The sequence below is a fragment of the Piliocolobus tephrosceles genome, chromosome 5, assembly GCF_002776525.5.
Source record: "Piliocolobus tephrosceles isolate RC106 chromosome 5, ASM277652v3, whole genome shotgun sequence".
NCBI lineage: Eukaryota > Metazoa > Chordata > Mammalia > Primates > Cercopithecidae > Piliocolobus > Piliocolobus tephrosceles.
In genome coordinates, this window is record NC_045438.1 from 154457933 (window position 1) to 154469849 (window position 11917).

At 43.9% G+C, this 11917-nt stretch overlaps 1 protein-coding gene across 4 annotated transcripts in view; it reads right to left on the reverse strand.

Moving 5' to 3' along the window:
* The window catches only part of CD83 (CD83 molecule), a 28345-nt gene extending 17724 nt beyond the window's left edge, over positions 1-10621 (reverse strand). The window contains exons 1-3 of one of the 4 annotated variants that reach the window (XM_023191012.2): positions 10532-10621; positions 9502-9615; positions 1314-1429 (exon numbers count right to left, since the gene is read on the reverse strand). Coding sequence is in view for 2 of the 4 variants with exons in the window: in XM_023191009.2 (XP_023046777.1) it covers positions 1314-1429; positions 1522-1558 (153 nt within the window). In the remaining 2 variants the exon portion in view is untranslated. Of the gene's footprint in view, positions 1-1313; positions 1430-1521; positions 1848-9501; positions 9616-10531 lie in introns of those variants that run through there. The other 3 variants (XM_023191009.2, XM_023191010.2, XM_023191011.2) reach the window with 3 other exon arrangements.
* Positions 10622-11917: the final 1296 nt, after the last annotated feature.

Below are 11917 nucleotides of genomic sequence, written 5' to 3' on the forward strand. Positions count from 1 at the left end.
GACCTCGTGATCCGCCCGTCTCGGCCTCCCAAAGTGCTGGGATTACAGGCTTGAGCCACCGCGCCCAGCCAACACCTTACTTTCATATACAATACAATGCTCTGAGGCAGCAACACCATCGCTGTTATGCATAACTCATGAGGTGCTGGGCTGAATTCACAGAGCACCTTTGCAATTTATAGGGCAAAAATTAGGTGCCGTGATGAATACACAAAAGTATTGGTACAGCCACTGCCCCCAAGGGAACTAACAACCCAGTTAGGAGACACACACACAAAGAAATCACCGCAATGATGCCTTGTACTGTTAACTGGCCAGAGACACGTACAGGTTCTTATAGTATCTTTTATGGTGGACAGAAGAAAGCCCTGCATTTTGGGGAAAGCTACAAGTGCACAGATTTGCCCCCACCGTAAGACAGCAAATCAGTAAGAGCTACAGAGTGAGGTTGGAATATTATATTCATTTGGGTTAAAATGGAGGTGCAGTGGTAGCAGTGGCCTGACTTAAAGAAGGACCAGTGATATCGAACAGTAACTGCTTGACTTTAGAATGACACCATCATTGCCATCCTAGAATCTGAGAATGTTTCAGTCAAGAGGAAACCTTGAAAAAGCCTCCTTGCCACTCAGTCCTCTTACAGCAGGAGCAGCAAGGCCTGTTCTTACACATACGGTCTCCGATTCAGGCATCCACCTGATGCCCTCACGGCTGCCTCTCTCACGGCCGCCAGAGGAAGGAGGAGGAGGGCTAGGGGAGGAAGCCAAGGGTATCCCACAAGGGGGATGACCACTGATAACTTCCACGGATGAAATGGCCTAAGTTACTTCTGTGTCTTAGCCCTTCATTTCAAATTGCCCCCTCCCCCTCCCATGTATCATGGGCATCACAGTCACAAAACACAAGAAACCAGAAGTCTGGAGACATTTCCCCCTGTCCAATGCCCAAAGCTAGGTCCCTGTTGCTTTCTTTCTGACCTGCAGGCCCACAACCACAGGTGGCCTCCAGAATTAATCCAAAAGAGAGTCTCTGCCCTTCCAAAACGTCTTAAGTGGATCATTCATCTCAGGCCACCTTCAGGGGCAGGAAGGGGATTGAGGTCTGTGGAGAGCAAAACCTAAGTCGGCCCTGTACCTGGATGCGGACAGGGTGGGGGAGGCGCGACGGGAGACTGGGTACTCCAAGATCAGCTGCGGGAGACGCCCCCCGCCCCCACCCAGCAGCCACAGAGGGTCGCCAGCCTCGGGGAGATGGTTCCCGCTGCCTTCAAATGAGTCCACCAAACCCCAGCCCGCGGGCATCGCAGCACTTACCTTGACCCAGGAGACCGTGTAAGGAACCTGCGGATCCCAGGGGGCGGTGCAGGGCAAGTTCACATCTTCAGAGCAAGCCACCTTCACCTCCGGCGTCGCGGGAGCCAGGCTGCAGGCTACAAGAAAGAGAGAGTGCGTCGTGAGCAAGAGACCGACGGGAGGGGGTGTCGTGGCGGGGCGGGGGGCGACAGGCGCTCGCGGGCCCTACCGCAGCTCAGGAGTAGCAGCTGGAGGCCGCGCGACATGGCTGGAGCGCTGCGCCGCTGCCACGAGCTGCAGGGCTGTGGCGCGCTGGCGCCGGCTGCCCTTTTATGCCCGCGCGTTCGGGAACTTCCCTGCGCGCCAGCCCCGGGGATTCCCCGGCGGGCAGCGGAAGCGGGTGGTGCGCCCTCCAAGTACCGCTTAGGCCGGGGCGCCCCCGTCCCCGCCCCCTTCGCCCCCGTCGCCGCCCCCGTCTCCCCCGCCGCCCTTGCCGCGTGCGCGTCCCCGCCCCCGCGCGCCCGGGTCGGGCGCCCCAAGCTCGCGTCGCTGCTGCGGCTGGCAGCGGCGACAGCAATCCCCGCGTGACGGCCAGCGCTGGGGGCTTCGCAGACCGCGCTCGCGCGCGTGACGCTGCCTTTGACCCGCAAAAGGAAGCCGGGAACTTGGCCATCGGAGCGGGATCTGCCCATTTTACGGAGGCCAAACCAGATTCCGAGAGGGTGGGCAACTTCCTCAAAAGCCCAGCCTGTCCTTGGGAACGAACCCAAGTCCTCACTCTTCTCCAGAATCTGTGATAATCAAAGGCACGTTAGATTTCCATAGGAACATACAAGTCTGTAGTACTTGGCTCCCTGCCTTCCTTGGGAGGTTGTCGGTCAGTACCGTCCTACCTGTTTATATCACCAAAAGAGACTGTCTCGTGTTAAAGTAATAATTACACACACACACACACACAACATTTTTGGAAAAGAAAATTCTAGAAGACAATGAAATTACCTGTAATCCATCCAGAAAGTAACTTCAGTTAACATTTTTTTATGTTATGAAATGTTTATAACATAACATAAAAATATTTATAACATTTAAGTCAGTGCACAGATTGGTATTTTTAATGGTTTATTCTTCCTGCTATCTTGTAACCTACTTTCTTTTAGCTTAATAATTTGCAAGGAGTTCCACATCATTAAAAACTTCCAACAGCATCATTTGGGTCCATCGTTCAGTTGCACCATAAATTAGAATCGATTAGTGTTAGACATACAGGTTGTTTCTTTTTGTATCACTAATATTAGAAACAATGCTGTGATTGCTATGGGAAACTTCAGTGTAGGTAAATCTTTGCTCTAAAATTGCTTATTTTCTTAGAATAAATACCTCAAGGAAATTGTGCTAGGTGAAGGGGAGTTTCCAATTTTGTTAAATATTGCCAAAAAATTACCTGCAAGGAGGTATCTTCAATCTATATTCCCATCTGCAATGAGAGTGCCTGTTTCCCAGCACTCTTGCCAACACACACTGTTGTCCAACGTTTCTATCTTTGTCCATCCAAGAGGTTAAAAAGAGTGGCATCACTATACCACCAGTTTTAATCTGCTCTTGGAAGTGGTTGTACAAATTTACAGTCCTACCAGCTTGTGTACCTTTTCCCCAGCAGCCTCACCAAACTAATTTTTTAATTAAGAAAATGTTAAGCATACAAAATAAGTGTAGAAAATATAGAATTGAACACGTCTGTATACAATTTATACTTGAGAAATAAAACAGTACTAACATTTTCGAGACCCTCTTTTTTTTTTTTTTTTTTTTTTTTAATTTGAGACGGAGTCTTGCTCTGTTGCCCAGGCTGGAGTGCAGTGGCGCGATCTCAGCTCACTTCAAGTTCCACCTCCCGGGTTCATGCCATTCTCCTGCCTCAGTCTCCCGAGTAGCTGGGACTACAGGCGCCCACCACCACGCCCGGCTAATTTTTTGTGTGTGTATTTTTAGTAGAGACGGGGTTTCACCATGTTAGCCAGGATGGTCTTTTGAGACCCTCTATGTGTCCTCTACCAGATCTCATACCTAGGCATTTATGCTTCTTTCCAGTTTTTCTTGATTACAAACAATGTTGCAGGGGAGCTGAAAGTCTTCCAACACTCTAGCTCAGTAATTACACTGCACTGTTAAATATTGCCATCTTATTATCCAAAATGCACATGCCCATTTACACTCCCCTCAGCAGGTTTTATCATGATCAGATTTTTTTTTTAAAGGTCTCACTATGTTGCCCAGGTTGGTCTCAAATTCCTGGGCTCAAGCAATCCTCCCACTTTGGCCTTCCAAGGTACTGGGATAATAGGTGTGAGCCAACATGTCCAGCCAGATTTTTTAAAATTTCTGCCTATCTAATGAGTGTGAAATATTAGATCCTTTTTGCTTAATTTATGTTACATTGATAACATATGTTTCAAGAACATTGGATAACCTTTTCTGAGGATTGTCATTCATATCCTTTGGCCTTTTCCATGAGCGCTGTTTATAAAATCTGGGCCACATCCTTTCTTGGTTATATCCATGCCAAATCTCTTCTCCAAGTTTAAGATTTGTATTTTCCATTTTGTTTATGATATCTTTAATCTACCAAAGGGTTTTTAAAAAATATTTTAATGTGGTTAAATGTATTGATCTTTTTGTTTACGATTTGTGCTTCTGGCATTGTGTTTAAGAAATCTTTTCCTGACCTGAGATCATAAAAATATTATCCTTCATTTTCTTCCAAAATTTTTAAAGTCATGCTTTTTCATATGTTGGTCTATAATCCATTTAAATATGGTTTAATGTAGTGATCTAACTTATTTTTTCCATATGGATAACCATTTTTTCCAATGTTGCTTGCTAAAAGTCCTTCTTTCCCTACTGATTTAAAATGACATCTGTGCTTTATACAAATTTCTATGTACGAGTGGGCCTGTTTCTAGACTCTATTCTGCCTCTCTTTGTGCTAATATGACACTTTCTTATTACCACAATTTAAGTCTTGCTGTGGTGGGAGTGAGTCCTCACATGTTGAACTTCATCTTCAAAATTGTTCTGGTGGCCAGGTGCAGTGGCTCATGCCTGTCATCTCAGCACTTTGGGAGGCCCAGGTGGGTGGATCACTTGAGATTAGGAGTTCAAGACTGGCCTGGGCAACATGGTGAAACCCGGTCTTTACTAAAAATACAAAAAAATAACAAATACAAAAAATAGCCAGGCATGGTGGCTTGGGCCTGTGGTCCCAGCTACTCGGGAGGCTGAGGCAGGAGGATCGCTTGAGCCCAGGAGGTCCACGCTGCAGTGAGCCGAGATTGTGCCACTGCATTCCAGACTGGGTGACAGAGCAAGACCGTGTATAAAAAAAAAAAAAAAAAAAAAAAAAAATTGTTCTGGCACTCTTGGTTCTTTGTTCTACCTTATATAAATTATATAAATTTATGAACCTCAAAAAAAAACTCATTTGAATTTTAGTAGGAATATATTCAGTTTATAAATTGCCTAAAATCAACATCTTTAGAAGTCAGTTCTACAAACTCATCTCATATTGTGTATCTTTCCATTTATTTAGGTCTTCAAGAATTTTTAAAATTTTATATATATATAGGTTTTTCACATCTTTTGATAGATTTCTTCCTGGATACCTTCACATTTTGTGTTGCTACTTTCATATATATATCTTTTTAAACTATATTTTTCTAGGGGTCCATAGCCAGTGAGTAGAAACATCATTTCTTATTAATGTTAACAATGTGTTCTTAGACTTTCCATTAAGTCACTTGTTGAATTATGAATTACTTAGAGGGTTTTTAAAACAAATTTCCTGATATATGGTTTGGTTTTTATTTTGCTACTGGTGTCTAACAGTTGACGTTGCTCAAGAACAGTCTATGTGATTCTTTGTTGCATATCAAGGATTGCTTTGTAGCCTCACATGTGATCTTTTGGTAAGAGTGGCAGGTACTTGGAAAGAAAGGTCTTTTTGATCAAGTTTGTTATGGTGTTGCTCAGATTTTCTATATCCTTTCTGTAATCATAAACTACCAATTACTGAAAGAGATGTGTTAAATTCTCTCCTGTGACTACAGAATTGTCCGTTTATTTCTGAAATTTTACCATTTTTTTGGCTTGGGATAATTTGATGCTATGTTTTAGTGTCTGCAAGTTATGTTTTTACAGTGAATTGTTCCTTTTTCTCTTCATTTATTTGACTTTTTTTTTTCTAATATTCCTTTTTGCTTGAAATACAACTTTGTCTACCTTTTTTTTTTTTTCTTTTGAGACAAAGTCTCGCTCTGTCACCCAAGCAGGAGTGCAGTGGCACAATCTCGGCTTACTGCAACCTCCACCTCTCAGGTTCAAGCAATTATCTGCCTCAGCCTCCCAAGTAACTGGGATTACAGGCACCCATCACCATGCCTGGCTAATTTTTGTATTTTTAGTAGAGATTCACCATGTTGGTCAGGTTGGTCTCAAACTCCTAACCTTGTGATCTGCCCACCTCAGCCTCCCAAAGTGCTGGGATTACAGGCATGAACCACCATGCCCGGCCTGTTTACTCTTAATATTACCATCCTTTGCCTCTTCCTTTCTCTGGATTAATTTTTTGCTGGCATTTTCCATACTTTTACATTCAACAGTTCTTTGTCTTTACATTCTAGTGTGTCCTTTTTAAAGCATATTATTAGATTTTCTTCTATCCAGTATGACTGACAATCTATCTTGCTAATTGAGGGTTGAATTTTACTTACTTTGTGAATTCTGCTATATTAGGATTTATTTTGGTCATTTTGCTTTACGCTTTATGCTTAACCTGATTTTTTTCTGCCTCTTCCTTTCTTGCATCTTTTTATTGACCATTTAAAAAAATCTTTTACGGCGGGGCGCAGTGGCTCACGCCTGTAATCCCAGCACTTTGGGAGACTGAGGCAGGCGGATCACAAGGTCAGGAGATTGAGACCATCCTGGCTAACTTGGTGAAACCCCATCTCTACTAAAAATACAAAAACTTAGCTGGGCGTGGTGGTGGGCACCTGTAGTCCCAGCTACTTGGGAGGCTGAGACAGGAGAATGGCGTGAACCCGGGAGGCAGAGCTTGCAGTGAGCCGAAATCATGCCACTGCACTCCAGCCTGGGTGACAGAGTGAGACTCCATCTAAAAAAAATTTAAAAAAATTTTTTTAAATATTTTAGCCCAGGCATGTTGGCTTATGCCTGTAATCCCAACACTTTGGGAGGCCGAGGCAGGCGGGTCACATGAGGTCAGGAGTTTGAGACCAAACTGAACAACATAGTAAAACACCATCTCTACTATAAATAAATAAATAAATAAATAAATAAATAAATAAATAAATAAATAAAATTAGCCGGGTGTGGTGGCACGTGGCTGTAATCCCAGCTACTCGGGAGGCTGAGGCACAAGAATCACTTGAACCCAGGAGGCTGCAGTGAGCCAAGACTGTGCCACTGCACTCCAGCCTGGGCGACAGAGCCAGACTCAGTCTCAAAAAATAAAAATAAAAATATGCATTCTATTGTGTTCTCTCTATGGGTTTGGAAGTCATGAATACTATTTCTCTTCTTATGTGATTCCCTTTTTATAATTTTTAAGAAGCATACTCGATTTAATAAACACTAGAGTTAATTAACATTGCCACCCTTTTCCCTAAAATGCCCAAATGCCCACACTCTGCCCATCTCATCTACTATTATGAACAGTACCCTCATTCCACTTTGTTTTTATACTCCCCAAGCAGTCTTTTTTTTACATGTTAGATATTTGTTGAAATTTATCTCATATTGTACATCTCGCTGCTTCTTTCTTGGGTCCATTCCTTCGGAAGTGTATTCTTCATTCTTTTACCTAAGGTCTTCAAGTGGAAAATACTCTCTGTTTTTGTCTGAAAATGTTTATTTTGCCATATTCTTGAATCATAGTATAGTTGTAAGTTGACAGTTATTTCTTCTCAGCACTCGAATATATTATTCCATTGGTCTTCTGGCTTCTATTGTTGCTATTGCAAAGTTCCAGACAACCTGATAACTCATTCCTTTGTAGGCAATGCTTTTGTCTTTGAGAGCTTCTAAGATCTTGGTGTTTCTACGTGGTCTTTTTTTTTTTTTTTTTTTTTTGAGATGGAATCTTGCTCTGTTGCCCAGGCTGGAGTGCAGTGGTGTGATCTCGGCTCACTACAACCTCTGCCTCCCAGGTTCAAGCAATTCTGGTGCCTCAGCCTCCTGAGTAGCTGGGACTACAAGCACGTGCCACCACGCCCGGCTAATTTTTGTGTGTGTTTTTAGTAGAGATGGGGTTTCGCCATGTTGGCCAGGCTGTTCTCGAACTCCTGACCTCAGGTGATCCACCCACCTCGGCCTCCCAAAGTGCTAGGATTACAGGGGTGAGCCACCACACCTGGCTGGTCTTCTTTTAGTTATACTGTGTTGTGTCCAGTAGAGGATTTCATGTTATTTAACTTGCTGTGGTTCATAACTTTCATTAGTCCTCATTTATCATGTCTTGAACATCTAATAGGTGTGGTTGGTCCTTCACAGTCCACACTCGTTGTCAGTAAGCCCTTCCTCTGCATGTTCTGTCTCTTCATCTCTCTGCACTGGCTTCTGAAGATTCCTCAGATCTTTCTTTCCATTCATTAGTTATTTATTTGGTAATATATAATCTTTGACTTAACATAATAAGCTTTAAATGATTTTTAAATTTTTGAGTTATATTCAATTTCTTATTTAGCTCAGTCTAATCTTTTTGATGATGTCTTATTCTGTTATGTTCTTTATTATTATTATGCTTCTTTTATGACTTCTCATTTTAAACATGCTTATTTTTAATCTACCTGATAATCATATTTTATCTGAAGTTGTTGGTGGTTTCATATTGCTTTTTGTTTTGTTCACTAACTATTGGTTTTGGGGGATTTTTTTTTTTTTTTTTTTTTGGTTTTGTCTCAAAGACTGGAGTGTGGCAGCACAACCTCGGCTCACTGCAACCTCTGCCTCCTAGATTCAAGTGATTCTCCTGTCTCAGCCTCCCAAGTAGCTGGGAGCCACCACGCCCGGCTAAGTTTTGTATTTTTAATAGAGATGGGATTTTACCATGTTGGCCAGGCTGGTCTCGAACTCCTGACCTCAGGTGATTCGCCCACCTCAGCCTCCCAAAGTGCTGGGATTACAAGTATGAACCACCATGCCAGGACTGTATGGTAGTTTTTAAATATAGGTTAATCTTTAATTGGGACTTCATGTGAGGGTATGCTAGGAGGCCTAGGATGGGTGTATGGCCTCCCAGAAAGGTTTTATTTTTGTTTCAACCAGGTTCCCAAAGATATTATCAGCATGTGGCAGCACTTCGTATTAATTTCTTGGTGGGACACGTCTTAGACCACTCTAGTACTATAAATTTTAATATCATATCCATGTGAGGGCACATTAATTATTATAAATTAATTTTAAGGGGAGCTTTTTTTCTTTTTCTCAAGCAAGATTCCCTGTCATCTCCCTGTGTAAGCAGGCAATGGTTTTCAGTTCATCCTTACACCAGGGTCTCAGTTCTAACTCCCTACTCTTCTGGGACCCAAGCCCCTTCTTGTGTGCCTGCTGGTCATGAAAGCCTAAGCTCCTTGATTTAATAAATTCTAAAGTGAATTCATATTCCCAAACCAGATTCCCAGCCTGGCCAACTGTCCTCCCCAACCTTACCCCCAGCAGCCCCAGGGGCGGCTCAGGCTGGTCATAGTTCTTCCTCCATTTTTGACCCTTCGGTGTTCCCTTACTTTCTTGCAGGTGCAGCTAGGCATTTATTAGACTGGATTCAGCATTTCTAGAAATTTGCAACAGCTGTTTTTCATATTACATGGAAACCTATGTTGTTGAAAAATAGAAGTATCCAATCTGCTGCTCAGTAACCTAAAAGCTTGCTGTCAAAGGAACCCCTTCTTAACCCACAGAGCTGAAACACCAAGGTATATTTTCACAGATAGCATATTCTTCGTCATGTCCTCATACTGAGTATGAAGAGATTTCTGATGAAGGCCATTCCTGAGGAAGCATTTTCAGGCTACCTTACCATAAAAAAAAACAGACAGTATTTCACAGCATGTGTCTGGCATGGGAGTGGGAGTGGAAATTCAGTGGCTCCGAGTCCTGACTTGGGTTCTTCATTGAAAGTATGAAAGGAGCTTACCTGTATGTTGATCTTCGCTTTCAGTGAAACGGGAAAAGAAAGGTGAATGCAGAGGAAGAACTTCTTGCCTTTCTGAAACCACTAGTTGTCACCTTCATGTTTTCTCTGCTGAGACTATAAAAAGAGAAAAACCCAAAATCATTAGAAAACATTGTGGTTACGCATTCTCACTGCCAAGGCAAGCATTTGGTAACCTTGCGCAAAGACAAAGCTATCCAGGGCCCTCTGCCTTTCTTCTGACCCTCAAATCTTCCTGTCTGATTGCAATTTGCATCATGGCCAGGGCTTCGTCATTTAATTTCTCTCAGAGAGCATCCCGATGGAGCGTGGCAAAACATCGTGAACCTAGACATTTGAGAAGCTGGTCAGAGTTTGGGGGCCAGGGGTGAAAGCTCTAGAATGTTTTATTAGTTCTCTCACCGCCCATCCCAAGGCAGGGACTCATGGGGAACAGGTGTGGAGAGAGGGAAGTTTTAATTCACTATTAAACATTTACTAAGCAGCTGGTAAGTGGTGCATAAATAAAGACCATTCTCAAGAAGTTTACACAGTAGAATACGGTTTCGTTTTTTTTCTGGAGTTGCGGGGTCGGGGAGCATCTCACTATGTTGTCCAGGCTGGTTTCTAACTCCTGAGTTCAACTGATCCTCCCTCCCACCTCAGCCTCCCAAAATGCTGGGATTTCAGGCATGAGCCGCAGTGCCTGGCCACTGAATACCATTTCTCACAGTGGGCCTTGCTTGCCTCTCTGGAGTTCTACACAGTTTCTCTCTGAGGGTCTGTGGGGAGTGGGATGCGGGGGCAGAAGGTGGTTCTACAAGGAGGGAGAGAATTAGTGATGGGAGAATTCGGGGAAGGAGAGAGGATTAGTAGAAAAAGGAAATGAGAGTAAGGCATGCCCTTTAAGAAAAAGTCCCAAGGGAGGGGGGCCAGTAAACACGTTTCTGCTGTCTGCCTTAGACAACTGTCAGATGCTGAATGGATCACAAATAGGCAGAAAGAAGTTTGTGATGGGCTGAAAATAGCTCACCTGATGACTGCTGCCAGTGGTGGGGACAAAACCCATGGTACTCCCCAGGCACGCAGCTCTCCACCCAGCCTCTGACTTTCTGGCTGGACTGATCTGCAGGATGAGGAAGTTCTGTAAAAGGGGAAGGCGGGGGTTCCCCTTTGCCCCAAGTGTGCCTTCTGAGCCTTCTTTCCAGAGAAGGGCTTCTGAGTGAAACGAATGCACTTAGCCTAGGCCCGCCCACGGACTACCGCAGCAGCTGCCCCTTGTTGAGCTCTGACTGAGGGTCAAGCCCTCTGTGCTCAGTCCCTTCTGATTCTCCTCTCCCCAGCAACCCCAGTGGAGAGCTCTTAATATGCTGGCCTCAAGGTCTCGGGTCCCCATTCCCACAACCCTTCCCTCAAGCCGGTAGAACCTTCGCGAACACCATCCACTCGCGGCGCTCCGCAGCGTTAAGACCTGAACACCCATGGGCCATTGAGAACCACAGAAGGACTGGAAGAAATGTAAATTGTGTTTTTAGATAAAATTTCCCATCAGGTTTTTCCCTGAGGGCTACTTCTTAGTCACCCTGTACTTTCCAGCTATGCTTGTTTGTTCACTGAATGAACCAAATAAATAGAAATAACTCTTATTTCTCATACTTTGTCTTTGCTTTCTTTTTTTCTCTTAGAAACTAAAAGCCTGTAGAGAGAGTGCCCATCCTCTGCCAAGGAGGAAAGAGGAAGGTGAAACAATTCCTTTGCTGAACATGAGGAAGAAACCGCATAATCCAGCAAGTGGCACAAAAACAAAACACAGAGATACTGGTCTCAGGCTTGATTTGAGGCACTTTAGTGGAAAGTCTTTCCACAGGCACAACACAGTCCTTCAAGGACCATGTAAAGAGAGCATTTACTTTTTTTTTTTTTTTTTTTTTTTTCTGAGACGAAGTCTCACTCTTTTGCCCAGGCTGGAGTGCAATGGTGTGATCTTGGCTCACTGCAACCTCCACCTCCCAGGTTCAAGCAATTCTCCTGCCTCAGCCTCCCAAGTAGCTGGGATTACAGGCGCCCACCATCATGCCTGGCTAATTTTTGTAGAGACAGGGTTTCACCATGTTGACCAGGCTGATCTTGAACTCCTCACCTCAGGTGATCCACCCACCTTGGCCTCCCAGAGTGCTGGGATTACAGGCCTGAGCCACCACACCAGGCTGCCTTTTTTTTTTTTTTTTTTTAATATGGGGAGTTTCTATGCTGAAATCTCCTACTTGTATGCTTCTTGCTGTACCTTTGAGCTTGCTTGTCCCTCTCTCTAGAAACTTCTTGCCCAGAATCACAGCCCAACTTCCTCATTCATTTCACCCAAGTGTGTTCAAATATCACTCTTCCAAAAGAGTCTCTCTTGACCATCTATCTAAAAGAT